Below are 23,457 nucleotides of genomic sequence, written 5' to 3'. Positions count from 1 at the left end.
GAGCTGCCCGCCTTGATTCTAATAGTTTCTTCTCTGCAACTTTTGTCTTCACTTCGGCGAGATAAGGGCTACCTGTTAAGACTTGTGGTCCCTCATGCTTCCTTTTTCTGGAGGACCTGGCCTGGGATGTAGAGGACAGTGGTGATATGTCGATTGATCTGAGCAATGAGGGTGATGAAGTTGCAGTTACAGATGTGGTACCACAAGGTGATGACATTCCAGATGGCGGAGGAAAAGATTGTGTAATTTCGGTTACAGGAGTCAAAGCTGGAAATGATGATGATTCGGCCGCAGTTTCAGGTGTATCAATTCCTGGCTGGATCCCATCTTCCCACCGGCGGAAAAGTTGTTTGGTAACGACCCAATCCTTTATCAACTCCAACCACCTGCTTGTTATTCCCCTGCACTCTCATCCGCAGCGTAGCCTGGGGAACGCAAAATGTCTTGGATGCACTTTGTCAACCCCTTTCTTCATTGTTTATTGCATTTATAGCACGTTGCATAGTGTCCTCATGCCATGACTGTCTGTCAGTTTTTCTTACGTACTCTCCAACCATTATTTCTGTAGCCTAAAATAATAATAAAATAAAACATTTTCAGTCTACAATATCTACATATCTACAATAATTCAGTTGCAATAGTGATTTATTTAATTAACTGTAGACATTACTGGTATTATTTACACATTGAACAACTTTCAACACTTACATATTTTACGCCTTGGCAATAATAGAATTTCTATTAAATGTGTAGGTCCACAAAAATATTTACTCTGGTAAATGTCATTTTATCCTAGTTAAGAGTATGCCATTTTACCCTCTGTCATAACCTCAAACAGGTGTGTAAATTCTCGCGTTTATGAATACTTACAAGATTTTACAATGGGTTTATAATATGCACAATATAACTAATTCCTTACCTTATTTATACAAATGTTGGCCCGCTTATTGTAATTGTAGAAATCTGGCATCAAACAATGATCACCTCAAACTTTTACAACTCCGTATTTAAGGATTACGCTCCTGTTCCGAAATCCTTTACACAATAGAACCGCCACTCACACAGGTTTTTTGTTATCTACTACAGTACACAATCAGAGACTGAAAAGTACTGGCCCTTGCGGCAGTAACGAGAAACTCAAGGTATGTCATTTTATCTGAGTATGTCATTTTAGGACAGGTTCCCCTACTGTCATTCAAAGTCGTATAATCACAATGTAATCCGTGCCTTCCAATAAGTTTGGAGCAATTAAATAACCTTCAGTTAACAACAAGTATACTTTCATAATTTTTATTTTAGTTATTGTATTATTTAATTTTTGTACTTAGTAAATCTTTCTGGGGTCCGGACCCCCCCCCCTAAACACGTCATTGCTTGCTGTGTAATTGAAAGATCAGTAACACATTTTTTAGTTTCAGAGAAGATACAAAATGAAAATCGGGTGAGTTTGAAAGAGTCCGACCCGAATTGAGCTTCCCCCGCCCCCCTCACGTTGCAATAATAAGCATATCTTGACATTTATATGTAATATGATGAGGGCATAAGACAATGTATATTCACTTGTCTCAAATTGTGTCAACCTCAATTAACGATAATTTACTTTGTTTTCAATAACGTAGAGGCAGAAATTCGTCAGAGGATGTAGCTGAACAGCAGGCGCGGCTCGTGCATAATTTTCCTGGGGGTTCACCAAAATTATGCAAAGTGGACTTATCTAAACCTTTTGAGACACTACACGCTTTTGTTCGTAGAGATAGTACTGGGAAAATTATCAAATTTTGGCCGGTAGATTACTGACAAAGTTAATTTGCTTTATGTTCAGATAACAGTGACAGCACCAAGGAGTGTGTGTGTAGGGGGCGATCATTTTAATTTAAGATTTTCGTATGGTATTGTATTTAGGGGTATCTCAGAATTCAGAAAATATTCTCCCCTCAATTTTGCTTCTTCCACTCTTGCCAACTCTTTTCTGGTCCCACCACTGTCAAATAGACTATATTATTGGAACTGGATCCTGAACCTACAGTTAAAAAATACAAATCTCTGCCTGCTAAAATGAGTATGTATCAGTAATCGAACCCACGACCCCTTGATTACAAGATAATTCTTATATAACTATTCGAAAGTATATCGCTAAATCAAAGCGATTAGATTCTATTCTATGCAATATGTTAACTTCTCGCACAGCAACAACTACACTCCTTCCAATACACAATCCACCTCACTTCACTCAACGTATCACTATGCCATATATATTTCAATCACCAGCCATGCACTTCAAAACAAACTAACAAGTATGGAGACAATGACACGTAACAAAGTTAAATGCGCGCGTCCCTTCGAACACCCTCTCGCGCTAGAGTATAACTGATCGCACGAAACCCAAACAACTTTTTGGTCGTCTTCTGACGTATGCCTTCATTGTTAGGTTAGGCTTGGATAAATAGCAAATATTACATTTTTGGTCAAGCACGGTAAGCCCCGAAAATTGAGTGTATATATTCTAAGACAACTAAACCTAAAAAGCCTAACATGTCAACGAAAGCATTTAGTCTGACGTAAGAAGACCAAAAGGTTGTTTAAGTCTTGTCCGATAAGCGACCCCTCGCCCTCGCGCTATTTTTGACTTTTCGGCTCCTTCCACCTGAAGTGTTTCCATCTCTGAATGTGTAGGCAAGTTGTTTTCTATCATATTTATCTTATTTGTCCCATCATCTTTACTTCTAGCTTTCGTTCGGTGTTACCTCTACATTTATATTACACCCTCTTCATTAATCTAATAAGTCTTGTAAAATATAAAAATACAAAGAGAATGCCAAATAAATTCAAATTGAAACACATAGTGCAACACTGGAAGAGAGAAGAGCGTGATTCAGTCCAGCTCGCTGGTGATCCTACGAACTGCGCATGTCCGTTTTGACGAGACGGCCTTCCTTCAGTCTCAGACTGCATGTATTTTCGCCATATGTACGCGTCGAGCTTCTGCTAGCCGTCCTAAGAGAATTTGGCACTCTACGCTTATGAACTTCTCAGTTATTGTTTATTTTGTATATTACTGGGGGTTCACTGCACATTTGCGCTATACAGCCAACCGCGCCTGCTGAACAGTGAAGAGGCAGAGGCAATGAGGCAATGAACATTTACTGTCTGCGAAAGTGTGAGGAAAGCGGTTTCTGAAGACGATGCACAAGGTATATATTTCTTTGGTGATGTTCTTTTCTTCACGTCCTCTTTGTGATGTACCGGGAATTCCTTGAATTCCGAGAATTGTTGGCTCCGGGAATGTGTGAATTTTTTCTCAATTTGCTCAATTCTTTTGCTTTGTTAGTGTCTATCAGACAGACATAAGATTATTGCAAGTTAATCTTGTAGTTGATTGGGTAAATTTGAGTTTGAAATTCTTATAGAATTAACAATTTTTCGAGATTAGCACATCCCGTAACATTTGTGACTTGTATTTGCAGATGTATATCGAGTCTGAGTATCCGAAATGGCAAATGTAAACTCCTCACCTTAAATTAAATATTTTGAATATACAGGGTGGCTCAATAAGTCACTTAACACCCCCAGTACAAGGCCACTGCAGCGCGCAACATGGAAATGGTGATGACCAATCGTTATCAGGCCAAGGGGGCCATCTTGAATTCAACTTCAGAATTTTAAATGGGAAGGGGGTCGTGCGACATATCAAAATGGGCTAGAATTTCACGAGAAATGCAATGGTGAAGGTTTTTTCGACGTATCTTTAACCAGTAAAAAGTTATGACTGAATTCTTGTACCAATTTGCTCCTTTTCGAGGTGTTAGAAAAATGCCTTAAAATTTCTTTAGCGCATCGGTAATGCATCGAGATCAAAGTGACGTCTATGGAGACGTTCGCATGCCATTGCAAATTATTTTAATCGGATACATCCATGAAGAGCTGCGCATTATGAATGGTTGTCGCGAACAATTTACAGTGTGACGCTTCCATTGAATTAAAAGTCCTTCACAGTGACAAGGCTAATGTTTATGTTCATAAGGAAGTTTATAAACAAAATATGTGACCCTTGTCATCTGATAACTAACTTTGGACAAAAACAGGTTCATAACGTTCCCATAAGTGGTCTGGTGTTCTTCCATATTGAAAAAACTCTGTAAAAAGTACCTTCTTCCATAAGCAAGGATAAAAAAACCTGTTTAATTAACAAATCCAAGTAGCCTTAAGCATTTAAGGTTCCGTTGATGAAAAATTGACTAACCAATCGTGTTCCGCACAGCACGCCACACCATGAACTTACCAGCACTAACCATTCAGCTTTGATCTGTCGAAAATGGGTTATCAGATAAAAAGGATCGAATATTGCATTTCTCATGAAATTCTAGCCCATTTTGATATGTCGCACGACCCCCTTCCCATTTAAAATTCTGAAGTTGAATTCAAGATGGCCGCCGACCGTGTGGGTGGCGTCAATGTGGTTCCCCCTTGGCCAGGCAATGATTGGTCATCGCCAATTTCAAATTCCAAGCCGCAGTGGCCTTGTACTGAGGGTGTTAAGTGACTTATTGAGCCACCCTGTATAGACAGTTTAATTTGATTGAATTAGAATTTTTGGGTACATTGGGACTCACACAGACACTTTATGTTGTTCATATATTTTATTGCGTGTATGCGTGTGGGTGGTGAGAAGCGGTAATACATAAGGTTGAAATAAAGAAAATATTTGCTTGTACCCTTGAATTTTTGGAAAGTTCACCTTGAAAACCGGGAATTATACAGTAAAACCTCGTTAATCCGGACTAATGGAGGGATAAGTTGACCGGTTTAACTGAAATAACCTAAAAGAACAGTAGAAAGTGCATTAAAACTCCGTTCATAGCATCAAAACACGTTTATTATGGTGTATTTGAAGGGCATAGGCCTAAATACACTATACAGTACAGTAAAATGTAAAGAATACTGTACATACATACGCGATACCCTGCATCACTCGAAACTCTTGCTGTGGAAATTGGTTTGAAGTACATGTCTATATTCTGTTTTTTTTTCCCCTTTTGCCTGTCTGGATTAAGCGAAGTCCGGCTTATCGAGGTTTTACTGTACTTTAATTTTATCATGGTTAGAGTGGCCACCCTGTGATGTGAATAGTTATGGTAGAGGTTATTGTTTTTGTTTTTAAGTTCAATTATGCACAGAAAGGCTAATCGGGACTGGAAAGTTAAAAATAGATCCGAACCACAGTGAAAGTGCCTCCATTGGTTTATTGTGCCGCATGAGCGCGGGCCGTGTAGCGACTGGAACAGTGTCACTTGCCGGGGAAATTTGATGTACACATCCCCTCAATTCACTAAGTAATTTCTATTAACAGTGATAACGGTTAAAATATACAAAACCGTAATTTTGCCTGTAGTATTATATGGATGTGAAACTTGGTCCCTTACATTGAAAGAGGAACATAAATTGAGAGTATTTGAAAATAAGATCCTTAGGAAAATCTTTGGACCTAAAAGGGATGAGGAGTCAGGTGAGTGGAGAAGGTTACATAATTTAGAACTACATAATTTGTATTCATGTCCAGATATTATTAGAATGATTAAATCAAGAAGACTTAGGTGGGGAGGCCATGTGGCACGAATGGGAGAGGAAAGAGGAGTTTACAGGATTCTTGTTGGGAAACCTGATGGTAAGTGACCTGTAGGAAGGCCAAGACGAAGATGGAGGGAAAACGTTGAGATCGACCTAAGGGAAATCGGCAGTGATGGAAAAGAGTATATAGATCTTGCTCAAGCTAGGGAAAGATGGAAGGCCTGTGTTGCTGCAGCTATGAACCTTCGGGTTTAAGAAGGCTAGAGAGTTAGTTAGTGATAACGGTAGGAGATAAACTTGTGAGAATTAATTTCCTCAGGCGAAATTATGACAAACATGGACAGTATTTGACGCAGAGTACTATTCGCTTATGTCCATCAGTTAAGCAAGTCCCGAATTCGATTATCGGCGTCGACTTATTTAAGTGCCTTGTATTGATTGATTGTTGTTTTAAGTCCACTTTATGCACAGATAAGGTAATCGGGACTGGACCTACAGTTTAAAGTGGGATCCGAACCACTGTGCCTCCACCGGGAATCGAACCCGGGAACCCTTGATTACAAGGCGACGACGCTACCACTGCGCCATCGGAGAGGCCTAAGTGCCTTGTAAAGCTAGTCGCTGTTTATGTATTTGTGCTAAACTTTGCTTTATTCTTTTGCTATCTGGAAAACCTCGAACAATTTTTGTTCTTTTTTACTTTAATGCTATCGATATTTTTTGTAGTATTAATCATTCCCATTCGGGAGGGGGGCATGTTCCCCTTCCGCTAACTCCGCCAATGCGTGTTGATAAGTGTTATCAGTACACTTTAGAACAAAGAAGTTTTATGCACGATTCTCATCTGAAAACACTAGCACAGAAATGTGAGGAGGCGTTTTGCCAGGGGCTTAAATAACACTCAATTCTCGTAACATCGTCACGAGTCAAATACGTACTTTGATGCCGAGCATTGGGTTATGATTTTGCAGCCGTTCGCGATATGGAAATGTTAAATTTTGGATAAGGGAACTTTAATTTGAGACGGTGTGCAACAATCCTATTTTTTCGGCCGATTTCCATCAAATTTTCGACATTTTTTTTCCAAATTCCTCACGGTTTGAAAATAGGCCATCACTGGAAGAGGGACGCTTTTCCCTGGGTCATGCGACTGCCCAGAGTGTGCCTCTTGAGTAGCGCCAAAACCTTATATCTGTTATTTTCCTGTAGTTTACGGTTATTACAAGCATAAGAAAACAGTTTTTCGTTGTGACGTTTCAGGAGAACACACGCTCCCTTCATCAGTAATTTATTTTCATTTTGACTAAAGATACAGTTATAACAATGGTTAGCAATTTTTTAAACAAAAAATAATCCGTTATATAATGGATGTTGTCAATGTTACATTGTTGTAATATAGCAACTTAACTGAAAAGAAGCAGTCTGTTTTATGTTATGGAAAAAATTTACAGGAAAATAATTCTACAATGCAAGCAATGCGTACATACAAGAAAAACTTATATCTGTTTACATAAGCATAACTATTTGGTTTTAATGCAGAATCATGTAGCAAATTAAGCTAAGATATTACTTTTAGTAGTCCTCCTCCGTGGCTGTGCAGTCTAAGGCGCTGTACTTTGGACTCCGACTGCATGGGTTCGAGTCCGCCTGTTTATAGGACCGGTGCCAACCCACCATCGTGAGGCAGTTTGGGAGCTAGGAGTAGCGTAATCCGGTCACGGATATCTCCTATTACGGCTGGGGGTTCGACGTGCTGACCACACGTCACCCCATTACTGATTTAAGACCTCTAGGTAGGATTACGGGAGGGAGACTGGCAGTCGGGAGATAGGCCAAGGCCCTTCAAGGGCTGTCGAACCGCAGTTATATTTATTACTGTTGATTGATTGATTGGTTTATTTTATGATGGGCGGGGACAATAACAAGAACACCCATGCCGGGATTCGAATCCGGAGTCTCCGAGATTACTATTATCTTGATATCATTATGTAGGCATTAAATAAATATATGTGTAGAATAAATGTGTTCTTTAACATTAATACTTAGAATCCTAAGGTATTTCAAAATTAAGGCTATTATCTTTCCTTGTTAAAACCGCAAATATATACCTTGGTCATGTTTTTTCAGTAATGATAGAAAGTAGGTTAAGCAGGGTGGAAACTTAGGACAGTGGCAGGTTAGGCGCCAAAAACGCACTTTGACTGGGTACAAATTTTATCTTGAGCCGCTCCTGTCAGGGATCGTTGTAGACAGTTGACTGTCTCCTTTTTTCTCTCTCCGTATATTATATTTGGATCAATCTTGTAACCACCTTAGCTTTCAGGCTTCTTCTTTCAGTTTTCCCTTCATTCTCTCTCTCCATCAAGCTTATGTTATATCTATTCCTTCTCTTCCTCACCCTCCAATCTTTTTTCTTAATCTCTCGCTTATTCGCTCTTCTTACTTCTTTATCCCTGCACCATCTTTCCCCATTTTTCTCTGCCTTTCACCCTTTTCTTTCTCTTCCATGGTCTTCCTTTGGTTTCCACTTTCTTTCTCTCGCTGGCATTCCAAGGTTGGCCGAGTGGTAACACTATCACATTGTAATCAAGCCATCCCAGGTTCGATTCCTGGCAGAGGCACATTGTAGAGGTCCGGATCCCACTTCAAACTACATCCAGTCCCTTTTAGCCTGAGCATAATTGGCTTGAAAACAAAATATGTAAACACTATTTTCTATGTAGCTACTTACCAATGTGATAACAGTTCTAGAACAGCTGAAGAACATGATTTTACACAACAGGAAGTATCACAGATTCTAGGCATGGAGCTTCTTAGTCTAAATAATGCAGTCTCCAGGGCATGCTGGGTGCCTCCTCGATGGCGCAGTGGTAGCGTCGTCACCTTGTAATCAAGGGGTCCAGGGTTCGATATCCAGTGGACGCACATAGTGGTTCAGATCTCACTTTTAACTGTAGATCGTCCCAATTAGCCTTATTGTGCATAAAGTGGACTTAAAACAGCAACTCAATCAATCAATCCAGGGCATGCTGTGAGAAAATGAGATTGATACCAGAGTGCTCATATGATTTAGTAGGTTCATTCAGTTTGTAAACCAGCTTGTCAATAAATAATAAAATACTGGATCTCCTTAGAAGTTCAAATTCCATCCACACCAGTTCCAATCTCCGGTTGGGTCTCCCTTTTATCAATTCTAGGGTGTTCGGGGAAAAAAACACACTTGGAAGTCACAAACTGTGATTTCTGTTGTTTATTTTAAACAAAATTAATATAATTTTATATTTGGCATAGATTCTACAGTGATGATCCATGTACAGTAAAACGTCGTTAATCCGGAAGGTTCTAAATGTGGCTAGAATTCAACAAGAGAACTTCCCAAAGAAAAGGCAGTCAACCACTGATGCAATTCTGTTTCCCGCAGACTTTGTACTGTACTTCTTTATAGGTAATCAGTGGTGATTTATTCATTCTAGTTTTTGGACTATTAACCACTGTTATTTTTTTTAAATGCAATCCGGGGCGGTCCAGTCCCCGGGGATGAAGGTGGAAACCTAACGGTGCCACATGAAGCCTTGATCGTGACCTTGACGTGGTCATCTGACGAAGTGGAGCCTGGGCCACTGATAATCCTACCTGGCAACTTTATGTATATAGAGGTCCTCGTGACCGACAGACGCGGTGAAGCCTAGGCCACCAAGAATAATCCTCCTAGGCAACCATTTATGTGACCTAACGACTACACGCTACCCTGAAGACGGAGGCAGATTCAGCCTTCGAAACGTAGGTAAATCTCTTTTAAAAAAATAACAGTGGTTAAAAGTCCAAAAACTAGAATCATTTGTACTGTACTGTATAGTGTAGGCCTATGACCTTTAAATACACCATAATAAACGTGCTTTGTTGCTATAAACGAAGTTTTAATGCACTTTCTACTGTTCTTTTAAGTTATTTAAGTTAATTCGGACTTTCGTTAAACCCATCACCTTATCCCCCCATTAGTCTGGATTAACGATGTTTTACTATATATCATTCTGTAATGTTTGCTGTTAAAAGAATAACAATAATTGCCTACTGTAAAATTGCATATTTTTTTTACTTAAGTACCTCCCCCCCACCCAAACAGTCTAGAAATTTATTTGACCATCATTCATTCTCATCATGGTTGAAATAAGAGAAGTACAGCCATTCTCAAAATATTGCCTTCCAGTTCAGACAAGTATATGTACAAGGTACTTTTATTGTGCGCATCTCGTGTTTTCAGTAACCACTCCTGATTGGACAGACTATGTATATGCATACATGTTTACTGCCACCTGTAAAACAACTTGATCCAATACAATGCGACTCCCCATTACTTATCTTTAGAGACAATTGCACTATTAGGCTGGAAAACCTGGATTTAAATCCCAGTTAGGGCATGGATTTTTCCATTTCCTGAATAAATTTTTCTTTCGGCAATTTCATCATGTCGTAATCGATTAACACATGTAGATTGTAGATACTTTGCATCAGTTTCAATGTTTATATTTTTTGTTATTTGTCAGTTTTTGCCTCTTTATGTAAATTACAATGATTGGTCGCTTTGGTGGTAAAGGGCGTGAAGTGCCGGACTTGAAAGTCCTGTTGTTATAGATGTCCCTTTGTCAGTTTCATATCATTGCAATTAACCAAAATAATCGCAGAAAAGAGATGATTAATAATAAAACACTCATGACATGGCTGGAGGCATGGTAATTAGTCAGTAGGGTGCATGACTGCCACGTGGGACACCCAAGTTCCATTCCCAGGGTGGGTGAACTTTTGCAGCCTTGTCCCTGCATAAGTGGCTCTGGGGCTCACCCAACCTCAAATAAATGGTACCTTGGAATAAAGGCAGCCGAAAGATGGTGCTAATTGCATCAAATGGCAGAGATCGAAGAATGTGTGGTGCAAAAAGTGCATGGGGAACTTTACCTCTTACCTTGGCTGACACCCAAACTCAGGATTTTCAGAGATGAAATTGAGTTCGCAGTCTGGCTGTATGTTCACTTGAGAACAAAGATACTGCAGTGTAGCCAGGAGAAGGTAGCAAGAGGAGTTTAACTAAAATGTACTTTCACCAGGGTTTGACTGCTGGCCTCGTGGGGGAGTGGTCAGCACATCACACTACGACATTAGGGATCCCCGGTTCGAATCTTGGCCAGGACATGGATGTTTGCGAGTGTCCATTCATCACATCATCCCCATCTTTGCAAATTAGCCAAAAGTGGCCCAAGAAGCGAAGTAACATTTAAAGCAAATCAATCAAACCTTGTTTGATTGTTTGGTAGGTAAAAAATGTTGGGATCATGGGAGTAGTTATACGTTAGGGAATGATTACAGAGCAGCTACATTGTGTCTAGTTATCCATGCTAGACACATTTCAGACATTCTGACCACACTGCAGTATGATGCCATCTTTGTTCTTTAGTGAACATATGACCAGACTGTAAATATAGAGATGTTCTTCTTAAAGGTTCGTAGATGCAAAATAATATAAAATTTACTTTTCCTGCAACATTTCGTTCTGGTTTTCCAGAACTTTTTCAAGCTTACACCAAGTAACGCGCACACACAAGTGTAGTGTGACAAACCATCCTTGGTGTAAGCTTGAAAAAGTTCTTGGAAATCAGGATGACATGCTGCAGGAAAAATAAAAACAACTAAAGTTTCCAGTTTCCTTTGACACACACACTTATATACTTACAACGTTTTAGCCCCTTTGTAACAGGAATCCCTTATACTGTTTCTCTAGAGGAGCATACATTATCTCACCTTCAACTTTTGAAATGAAAATGCACAAAAATATTTATTAAAAACTTTATTAAATATTCACATTTTTTTTCAACACTAAAATGTTGGAAAATAACAAGTGGCCAAATATCCTTCCGAAAATCATCTTTAGCAGGAAGAAAACTGGCAGAAAAACGTCGTTAAGATAATCACTGTCACCTTGTCGAGATTATTGATCTTGGTCACTTTTGCCATGCTCACTTCATTTGTTTTCTCAATAAAAATTAAGGAATATGTAACTTGGTCTCCACATACACCCATATCTCAATTATTATCATCATTTTAGTGTAAGCGGTTGCATTCATTTACTTCTGATATTTCTGGTTAATAATACTCATTATTAAAAGTAAATACTTTTGACCTTTGATGAAAGTAATTATCTTATTTATAGACTCCCATTTGTTTCTTTAAATATGTAACTTTTTTTCTTTACAAATTTGTTGATACAGTGAATATTTACTTGGCATTCCCACCACAAATCTACTTCCATTTTATTACTGAATTGAACAACAGATTTTTAATTATGAATTACACTAAACTATGTCTACATTATTACAATTACTTAAAGACAGACTGCTTCAGTTTTACAATGAATGGTGTATTATGGGTCTAAATCTACACATTTCCAACTAATTTTCCAAATGGAAGTGACGATACACTATGAAATGTTACTTTTAAGTATTACCACATTTATCTGTAATTTAACATTGAAAATGTTTTTTGCGTACTGGCAATTTAAGGATTTATTTTATGAGTACGTAATGCTGGACACTATATTTAGATTTAACGTCAAAATTGTTAGGTGAAATATTATGAAGTTTTAGGTATTGTTATGTTAGCAAGGTTCTGGAATACTAGGCAAATTACAGAAGTGATATAAATGTGTGTAGATATATTATTATATTTTGCCTGCTTAATTTCTTCATTTATTTGTTTGTGCACAGAAGTTTGTATTTAAGGAATATTCCATTAGCTTAGTCTAGATACTCTGGGTTTGAGTGCTGGCAAAGGCATTCCTTTTCATTTCATGAAATCATCACGCATATTCACCATGGTGATGAACCTAGAGAGGCAAAAATGCTGTGAAATTCATTATTACAGTTTCGCTGGACCATCAACCTCCATGGCGGACCGTTTATCACAGCATGCTACGATGTCAGAGGACCCAGGTTCGAATCCTGGCATGCATGTTTTATGCGAGGGTTCCATCATCTGTCATCTTTGTAATTAACCTAAAGTGACTGTAAAGCCCTTATCCCCACAATTCTTAGCAAGCAGCTGTACACAAAATGATACTCTCAATTCCATTACTTTTTCTTTGGGTTTTGCGAGTATGACATGGCTACTTGCCTCCAAGTAGCTGCTTCCTATTATTTTCAAGGCAATGCCACCTGAAACTGCCAACCATATCTATAGATTCAAAGCTTTCTCATCTTTTTTTCTTTATGTATACATGAGGATATCTGTTCTCATCTGTGGTTATGGCAAAGTTAGTTTTTAAGTACACTTTATGCACATAGATTATTTGGGACTTGGGCTACAGTTTCAAGTGAGATCCGAACTATACCGTGTTTGTTTCAACCTGTCCCGGTTCCCGCGCTAGCTGATCGCTGGCTTTTCTCCATGCTGGGGAAAGTCAAAGCCAGGCAGCCAATTAAAATATGCAACCTCGCAACAGCGTCTACGTAAGCGCCTCTCTTCTGGCTTCCATTCGCTTCTCGCTGTCCAGCAGACTATTTTTTCCTCGTTTCTCATTGGCACCGAAACTGTCGAGCGATCGCTAGCGTGGGAAACAGGACAGGTTCTAACAAACGCGGTATAGGGATGGCACAAAATTTGGATATCCGTTTCGGATGCAATGGATAATCTGGATACTACATATTTCTTGAAGAATTTATAGAAAATCCGTACAATGAAATACGAACATGACGAATAAAACAGTCTGGATAATGTGCATATTCGGATAGAAAATTATCTGATATCCAGATTTTGCCATCCTTAATCCGAACCACTCCATGCCTCCACCAGCGATCAAACCCAGTATCCCTTGATTAGATAGGGACAGCATTACCACTATGGCATCAGTGATATGTCTGTACTCCCTGTTTGTAGTAGTAAGTGTCGATACTGTAGTATGAGACATTGTATTGTTTATAATATGTTTATACTTCTGTAATAGAAGTATATTCGACTTCTGTTGAAGTCAAATAAAAACTATGCCAATTGTTGGTACAGTTGAAGAAAAGACACTTTTTCATGGACACCTCATCAGTTTTAACCTAATTTCCTGGTTATTATGGCTAGTGCAAAGAGATGAGAAAAAAAAAAGGGGGGGGTTACTTCTGGATTCGATTAATAGGTGGTCCAGTCTGTAGGTCATCAGACAGATCTGGGTTTGATACCCAGGGCAAGTGATCTTTTTGTGTTTCTGCCTGAATCAGCTCAGGAGTTCACCCAGCCTCTAATGAAATAGGGGTGGCAATCCTGGGGAGTAAATGCAGCCAGAGGATGGTGCTGATCACATCACCATCACAAAATAACCGGGATTGTGTATGTGGGGGAGGGGGGTACCCTTACGGCTTATTGTTACCCCTGTCTTTGAACTTAACTGTTACAGAACTTTGTGGTTCTGATCCTACTTTAAATTTCAGGTCGAACCTGATTAGCTTAGGTGTGAACAAAGTGTAGTTTTCAAATCTTTACCCAAGGAGTTAAGGTGAACTGTTAATCTAAGACTTTTACTGAATTTTTCTGCTCCCCCACTCCCTTCAGGTGAATGACCCCCATTTCCTTACCAGCTTCTGGGCCTCCCCGATGGTGCAGTGGTAGCGCCGTTGCCTTGTAATCAAGGGGTCCAGGTTTCGATACCCAGTGGTTCGGATCCCACTAACTGTAGGTCGTCACGATTACCCTTACTGTGCATAAAGTGTCCCATGAACAATTATTATTTTATTATTAAGCCGGCCCCCCGCAACAGAGTGGTTAGCACATCATGCTACTATGCCAGGGGTCTCAGTTTGAATCGTGGGCATTTGTGAGTGAGCGAGTGTCCATTCATCAATTTCATCACATCACTCATCCCCACCTTCGCAAATTAGCCAAACGTGGCACAAAAGCGAAGCAAAATAAAGCAACCCAACCAAGAAAATTGACCTTAGAAGAAATTTCAGACAACAACTACCAGCCAGAGTATGAAATACATTAACAGGAAGTAAAAGATGATTTATTTTTAAAATTTAGTTTGTTTATGGATTATCAAACCTTTATGAATAATTTCTAAGCAAATTCTCACATTTAATTCAGACCGAAGTGTATCAAGTTAATTTAAAATTTGTTTTAAGAGCTTTTTTTTTATGGATATGTTCCCTCCTCTGCTTTGCTATATTCATTTCGTATATTTATATTTACTAAATTATTTTTTTTCAGTGAGAGTTAACGTAAGAAGCTGCAGATTTCACCAGATTTAGTTCCTCCATAATGGGAATGATAAAACTTATTTAATACTGTGATAAATTTTGTTTCCTGCTTGCGTAATACTGAGAAAGATTGATCTTCTCTTCCAATAGCTTTTGAACAGTTGAGCAAAACTTCTGAAATCAAAGAAGAAACAAAATTTACAAAATACTCTGAAGTAAATCTGTAAATAAAGGAGATTTGTCTCAAATAAATATACTATGCTCCATTCTATTCACGTCCTTGGAGTAAAGCTTACTGTTGAATTTTCCAATACGAGGGGCAGTCGAAAAGTAATCTTCGTATCATGATTTTTTTACAGGGAGGCACGGAGTTCTTATTTGTAATTTTAAATTTGATATCAATTACTTCTGAACCATGTTTCTTCTACATGTGATTTTTATGTAGGACAATTTAAGTAATGCGTAAACGTCAAATTATTTTCCATAATTGCTATTTAAAAATGACTTATTTATTGTCATTTAATGTAAAGCAAATTGTATTTCAATTCGTAAAACCAAACAATAATTATCCAGTGTTTTGAATACATTGTGGACACACATGGACATACACACAGTATGGAAAATAACACAGCATATCTGTGCAATTATTGTATAGTAAATGATTAATCTCATGCTTAGGAGGGGATAAAGAGAGCATTTTATCTTGGACATATTAATGCCATACTTGTCAGTGTCGCCAATAATAAATAATTTTTGCTTAATTTCTTAGTGCTCATCTTCATATACACAAGCAGATTTTTTTTTTTTTAAAGCTAGGTGAAAATGTTATATCTGCAAACAACAACAGGAAAGATGAGAATATTTGTCAGACAAACATGGATTTTTTGGCTGTATTCTGCCATATTGTAGGGTGTCTGAAAAGTCACGCAACCAGGACTTCACCTTAGTAATTCTTTCCGCACACTGAAAGTTCATGTAGAGCATTTGTGTTGGTTTAATGTTTCGAAAATATTCACATAGACAAAGTTAATACCAGTGTAAGTTTCATGCCCTATCGCTTTCTGTACAAAAGTTATGTACGTTCAAAATCTTGGTTGCGTGACTTTTTGGACACACTGTACAAAGCATTTAATTATTGTTAGCACCAAATGCAAATTGTACCAACCCTAAACTATTCATGCATTCACCAACTAAAATGGTAATATCCATTCACAAGTATTAACTTTAGGTTCTATAGCAACATGCAGTCAGGAATGGAGAGCATTAAATTAATGACTGAAGCTGGAGGGGAGAAAACACATCCAACATAACATATAAAAAAAATATCAAGAATGTGTCCCGAATTTCCAGGACTTGTGGACAACTTGCCGGCTGAATACTATATTGTCGTATGTCCATCTGCACCAACTCATCGGGAGAGCTGATTGAAGTTGCACATACTACACGATTATGCACAAACATATTATTAATCTGACAATTCACATAACTTGATATGTCGCTTCAAAATGTGTCACGTTAACTCGTACAGAATACGATAGGCGCCGGTATCTTTATTTTCTTTTACAGATACCAAAGATTTTTCAGTGGCTAGAAAAGCGGGCAAAGGCAACAGCTAGTTTCAACATTTGTCCTTTTTAAAAGTTTGTTCACCCATCCTTGACAGATTGGGAGACCAGCACAGGAAATTCCATAGATTTTCCTAAAAACACTGGATAAAATCCCACCCTCCTGGGAAGCAGATGACAAGATCAAAGGCAAGTGAAAGCTGAACCCAAACGTGACCATGAAGGCATGCGACTACTTAGTTAACGCTGTGGGAAATAATAAACCATTCATAGCCAATTCTTGCTTGAAGCTCATGCCGTGCTAATGCCAGGTCAGGTAGTTGTGGAGTTCTTGGTAAAGAGAGATGAAGGCCTCTGTGAAATTAGGTCCGTCTTATTTATGTTTAAGCAGGAAGTGGATTCAGCAATTTCTCCTTGTAATCATCCCTTCTTCAGTCTTTTGTGCAACTGCCAGTATCGGCCAATGAGGGTTATTGATTTCCGCCGAGATTAGATTGGGAACATACAGCTTTGAATGACAGTACTAAGGAAGATTGAGTGTTTGTTTCAAGTCCACTTTATGTACAGATAGGCTAATCGGGATTGGACCTACATTTCAAAGTGGGACCCAACCCACTGTGTGTGTCCCCATGAGTATTGAACCCGGGATCTATTGATTACAAGGCGACTGCGTTACCACTACACCATTGGGGAGGCCCCTCTTAAAGATTTGTGTACACCACTACTTACAATAATTCACATGAAATATTTATCAGAAACTGTACCTCCATTTGATTTTTGTTATTCGATAAATATTCAATTTTTTACTGCTTTGACATTAATTTCCTTGCCATGACAACCACTTTTAATAAATTTAAGCGGTCTTAACTACACATAAGCTAGATGAATATTTGCTGCTTTAACTCTGATTTTATAGCATCTTTTTACCATTTATGTAATAACTACGAGGGCTATTCGGAAAGTAACTTACGTTTTGGTGGAGTGGGGCAAGGGGCGGGGCTAATGCCACCATCTTGGTGTCAGAGTGTCCCCTCACTCAGTACGCATCCAGCTGTGGTAACATGCAGTTCGTGTTGCTTCTGCTGTGTTCACTGTGAATGTTTAAGATGTATGTTCCAATCAAAATCCCTCGAGTTGTGTAGTACGGTCAGTGATTAAATTTTTGTTGGCGAGAAACCACAAACCAATTGAAATTTATCGGCAACTTTGTGAGGAGAAATAAGTACTAATTAATTAATTTACATATTATTACAAGTCGACCTATAATTATATTAACATATTAAATAGAAACACTTTTATTATTATATTTCTAAGACACTTGACTGAATGGCTCACCAAATTATATTTCTAGATACGTGAGTTAGTATGACTCAGTAAATAGCCTTTGTTATTTATACTGGAATTATTCAAGTATTGGTATTGGCTCAGGTCTAGAATACGATAATGTCGTCAACTCATTTCCGACAAAAAATGCAGATACGACAAAACAGTATTCAGCTGGCAAACTGAAAAAGCATGCAAATCTATTCCAAGGACATGCTACTGTACAGAAAATGCTGTGCAAAGGAAAAATTAACTCTCCTTACCTGCTTCACATTCTCCAGAATATTTACGGTGAGCACCGTCTTCTCCTCAGCCAGGATGCACTAAAGAGGGGAGGCGATATTACTATATATGTAAATTTTAAAAAAATATGATTCAAATTTCAAAACAGAACTGATGGTAGCACTTCTTTAACAAAGAATCCATTTCACGAAAGCAGCAACCGACAAACCAAATTTTAATTAAACATACCACGTATCTCTTCATTTCTAGAACTGCGCTCAAAACTGCTTACGCAATTTTATTTACTGATATTCTTTCATTATAATGTCATTCTTATGTTACCATGCATATCATCTGGCTCACGTTACATCATAGATATCTGGCTTATTTCCTGGTGAAAGAACTGTCACCTCAAAATGTTCTTGTGATGCTGAAAACATGGATCATTTCATTTCAAAATGAAATTAGAAAAATGGTACTGTACAGATCTCCAAATACCAGGAATCAAACCAGAAACATCACTATTAAAAATTTTGCAGCAAGACTTTTTTTACATCTACTTGTTTAATGTCAGGTCTGATGCTTTGTTAAGATTCTACTAGGAAAATAGTATAACAAGACAATGTTAACAGCACACTGTCTTATGTAAATTATGTTTCTGCCAGTCTAAATAGTCTCGTTAAAACATTATTTTAGTTTAATGACTGAAATCGTATAATCTGATATATCATGAGGCTAATTAAATAATTATGAGAATGATATTTCATCAAAACTGTTTCATTAACAAAGATGAATTCTTTATAGTTTTGAAATACAGTAAAACCTCGTTAATCCAGACTTCATTTAATCTGGACAGGCAAAAAGCAAAAGAAGAAAAAAAAAAGAATTCAAGGTTTTAAATCTGGCCAGAAGTCAACAAGAGAAATCCCCAAAGAAAAGGCAGTCAACCACTGATGAAATTCTGTTTCCCCCAGACTTTGTACTGTAAAGTGCATGTTTTTTACCGGACTTTCATTAAACCGGTGAACTTTTCCCCCATTAGTCCGGATTAACGAGGTTTTACTGTATTAGAAATAAACTGAAATGGTCTGAACAAGAAAGTAACTACCATTACACAGCTTTTCATTTGATTGGTGGTTTGCAAATGCTAGTTCATCAGCAAAAAAAAAATATATATATATATATATATTTCTTTTAATAGCATCAATTTATTTCTTGTATTAATTGACCAAGGAGTTGGCACAAAGAACGAGAAATCAACAACACAATGTGTTGTTTCACAAGTTTTCAAGAGTATTTATTCTTTCTTGTCCAGTGTATGGGTGACAAAAATATTCAAAAACTATTATCTTGAATACACAGTAATGTTCTTCATGAAATTATCAAAATCCAACTATTTCCAGAAACTATGTTACCACCCTCAATTTCAAACTTGACTTGAAAAAAAAAATGTAATAAATGTTTATATTGCTTGAGATTTTCTTTCTCGCACATCACTTTTTACGATATATTGCAAAAGATTGAAACTGTTGGTAGTATACAGAATTTTCAACATAGAAAGATATTAATATACTTATATGTCCATCAGATATGCATGCTTGTTACGTAAGAAATGTTACCATCAGTTATTCAAAATAACGAATAGGAACAGAAAAATACACATGCTGTTTTTACTTCAGAAAAGTCACTTGCATTTGTGTTTTAAGGGCACAGTTTTATAAGAACACTTTTTCAAGTGCACCGTTAGTTTATTTCAGCACAGTCATTGAAGCAAAACATCGTTAATTCATAATATGGTATTTTGCAATTAGGTGAGAGTATTCAAGGGAGTTATTTTCAAATGAGTTTCAGTGAGGGAAAATATGCACCCCTCATTTTCTTCATAATTTTTCATATATATTTTACTGTCCCTATACGATCTTGTACACTAGATACATACATTTAGGGACCACACAGTTTCAACTAAACACTAAAAATACACAAAATTTAGTCAAACTATGCTAACTATAAATTCTTAAAACACACCACAATTCCCTCCCTCAAAAAATGGAAATAAAATATATATATATGTGGCTTTAAGGTGTATCTGTTTTTTTTCTTTTTAGAATAATTTAGTGCAGCTAACCCAAAACTTGTGCAATTTATTTATTTAGCCATTTCTGGTTATATGCATATTGATCATATCGATCACAGTTTAAGGTATTAGGGTATGAATTTATAATTAGCATTTTTGTATTTTTTTTTCATTTCATTCTGATAAATATAAATTTTTTAAAACCAAGTATCTTTACCTGGGATTTTGGCTCCACGTGAAACGCCGATCCTAAATTATGTTCTGTGAACGTGATGAATTTGTGATGCTGTTTATTGCTGAGATTTAAAATAAGATACTGGTGATTGAATAAAATGTTTCAATAATTAGTCAATCTTTTTGTTTTCACTACAACTTTATTTGCATTTGAAAGGGGAATAATACAGAAAGCTAATTCTACTTTACTATAATTTTTTTTGTTTCATTTTCTTTTTTTAGATGCTATACCTAACTGTCAAAAAAATTAAAAAGATTATGTTAAATGTTTCACAACTACACATTATTTAGACACATAAATTTAAATTTCAAATTAAATAATGTCTTTCTGCTTATGTGACAAGAATAAAATATTAACACATCAGAAAAATTGGGAAGCATTAGTACTTTTTTACGTTTACATTGAAATAAGCACTCCCATTAATTCTGAATGAAACTCTTCGTCTACTCAAGCCACCTATTTACAATCTACTAAAGAAAAGAACATACTGCAATATTTCCTTGTTTTTAATTATTATTTAGCAAAGCTTATATTGTAATTTTTAAAATCCTTACTATCAACGTAAGGAATTCTGATCATTATTCTCGAATGTACAGGAATTACAGGCTTAAAAAATTTTCTTTTCGTCTATCCAAACAATGTATTTCAAACCAGGGCTGTCTCATGCAAAGAAATGAAAAGTTCTGATTGTGCGTGGAATGTTCATCACTAACAATTTAAAAAACCACTCAAAAAAATACGTATACTTTCTTTTTCAACATACCTTCCCCCGCATACTTATTATTAGGTAGAAATACAAACGATTTTCTTTTAAAAAGTAATGTTTATGTAACCATAACATAATCAATCATATCTGCTTGAGCATAAACTTAAATTATTCAATGTAATTACAGTATATGGACTCATTGGCAAGAAACTATGCATTAATGAAAAAAACACTTCATACCACAAAGCACAATTTGCAGTCTTTTATATTTTTTTGTAGATTTTGTTTTCGTTCATTAAAATATATATATTTTATATGAAATTCAGAAGACTTTTTTTTAGCTATAAGCTACACATTACACTCCCTTTTGTGGTAAATAACCAAACATATATAATATATATGTATATAAAATTTGGGGCGAAGAGAGACATACATTTAGACTGGAAGACTGTGAAATACACATTTCTCTTCTGTTAATGGTCGTTTTAATACCCTTTTTTTTTGTTCTTGCAGGACAAATAATTTACCAATCTTACATCTCTTTTCTGTTTGTAAACCCCTTTCTGTATCACCAAGCACCCATTATTGACATGAACCCCATCATAGAAAATAAGCTCTATCTATGCTAAAACTGTGTTGTGTTCCCCCATCATTTGACAACAGAAAGAGATAAATTAATTGTTGCATTTCCACACTCTTCCAGGAGAAAAAAAAAATCAATCACCCAATCACTTCAATAAATTTTCCTTCCACCTAAAAACTACAAAAATACAAACTTGGTATACTGCCTACCATTTCAAGACTGGGGACTTGTGGGAAATTTTTACTTTCCATATAAGTTTTGTTCACAAAGAGTGGTTCCAAATTATCAATTGCTACTTTTTTACCTTGGATTTAATCATTACACACAGATCATTTAGAACTACGTATTCAGTGATGAACATAATTCAACCACGGATGCACCAAATTACATACATACATATTGAATGATTTAATAAATATTTATATTTAGTTTAGTTTAGTGGTTTCTAGAAAATTTTACAACTTTTGCTTTAGCGTTTACAGGATCTCGTTTTATTTCTTTTGAAGAAATCTTTTTTTTAAAAGGAATTATCACATTGTTTTCTATCGGGACATGTTGCACAAGAAATATATATTTTTTAAAAAGCAGCATAGAAGCGAATCAGTATTATTGGTCCAATCCATGATAATGGAGAATTTAATTTGGAGTACGTATTCATCTTTTTAAAAATTAAAACTTAGTTTGTAACAAGAAAAATGCAAACAAAAAAAGGATAAATCACATTAATGATGGAAGTAAACTGAAGTTCAAAAATATGAAGAAATAACACAAATATTTGTAAATAAAAAGTTAATTATGCAATTCTGAATGTAAAAGTAAATAATGGCATGAGAACTGAATTTTAAGAACTAAGTACAAGAAACAAATTACATTATCATCTAGCACTGCTAACTACTTTCCCCTTGAATTTTTTTTTTTTTTTTGAGGATGCACAGCACACCAAATTTCTCTATTTAAGTGGAAAAAGTTTTACATAGTAATTAGGTGGGTGATTACAACTTACAATTTCCTTAGGAAAAAAAATACCTTTTTGAGCAAGGGTTTTTTTTACTGAAGGTTTGCTATTTATTTTGCAGGTTAATTTAATTTTCGTTTTAGGAATACAATGATTGCGCATGAAAAATGTACGTGAATGACTCAAAACATTCACAAAAAATGAATTGGTCCAGACAGTAATCGTTAAAAGGTTGATTCAGTGTGTTAATGTGTGTGTGTGTGTGAAAAATGTATGTTTTTTTTTAAAATCCATGATCGTGCTTATCAACTCACGCATTTATTTTGGACATTATTATTATTTCTATTCCCTTTTACTTCTTTATTCAAGGTCAGATGTTCATGAATGTTGAACACAAACATGCCCACACCAGAGTGTGAGTTTCTTTTTTTAAAAAAACCTGCAAATAGTGCATTTGAGAGTGAGAGAGCAAGAATGAAAAAAAAATGTATCGTGAGAGAGAATTTTCTATTTTCTCCCTCACCTTATTAAGTCCCTGTTCTCGCTCTCTTCGACACGACACAGGAGGCAACCAGACAAGCACAGTTTATCACCATCACAAAGTAGTCTTCTGTTCTTTACGCTGCAGACAGACAATACAAAATAATTTTGCCAGCAGGCAGGCAGGAAGATGGGAGATGTCCTTAGGTGTCAGTGATGCCCCCTCGTGCTGGCCAACCTAGACTGCTGTTGCTGCCCTACTTGGGACGAGCGTATGGCACTGGTCGAAAGCGTGCCCTGTCCATAGAACCTGGTGCCTTGAAGCTCTTCCATCGGCCGCCAGTAGCGTCTATGAGCAAAGGAACAAAATGCGACATCTGATCACCATATGATTAAGACTTGCAACCACGTATTGCTATTATTTATAGCGCTCCCCCTTTTTCATTCCCTTATTAAAGCAAGCTACTAATTCCTACCAGAGCCGGCCATAGGCGAGTGCGAGACCTAGTTCATATGAGACGT

The 23,457-nt window shown here is 36.8% G+C and overlaps 1 protein-coding gene and 1 long non-coding RNA gene across 4 annotated transcripts in view; one reads left to right on the top strand and one right to left on the bottom strand.

Annotated features, from left to right (window-relative positions):
• The window catches only part of LOC145980278 (uncharacterized), an 82,998-nt gene that overhangs the window by 57,483 nt on the left and 2,058 nt on the right, over positions 1–23,457 (top strand). The gene's annotated exons all lie outside the window — the stretch shown is intronic.
• Positions 11,433–23,457, bottom strand: part of LOC145980277 (KH domain-containing, RNA-binding, signal transduction-associated protein 2-like) — a 161,796-nt gene continuing 149,771 nt past the window's right edge. Inside the window, exons 6-8 of one of the 3 annotated variants that reach the window (XR_014440836.1) lie at positions 22,979–23,284; positions 17,944–18,003; positions 11,433–14,966 (exon numbers count right to left, since the gene is read on the bottom strand). Coding sequence is in view for 2 of the 3 variants with exons in the window: in XM_083113289.1 (XP_082969415.1) it covers positions 23,146–23,284 (139 nt within the window). In the remaining variant the exon portion in view is untranslated. Of the gene's footprint in view, positions 14,967–17,943; positions 18,004–19,575; positions 23,285–23,457 lie in introns of those variants that run through there. The other 2 variants (XM_083113289.1, XM_083113288.1) reach the window with 2 other exon arrangements.

Source organism: Lepisma saccharinum, chromosome 27, assembly GCF_977018435.1.
Source record: "Lepisma saccharinum chromosome 27, izLepSacc3.1, whole genome shotgun sequence".
NCBI classification, from domain to species: domain Eukaryota; kingdom Metazoa; phylum Arthropoda; class Insecta; order Zygentoma; family Lepismatidae; genus Lepisma; species Lepisma saccharinum.
This window is presented reverse-complemented; position numbering and strand designations above follow the sequence as displayed.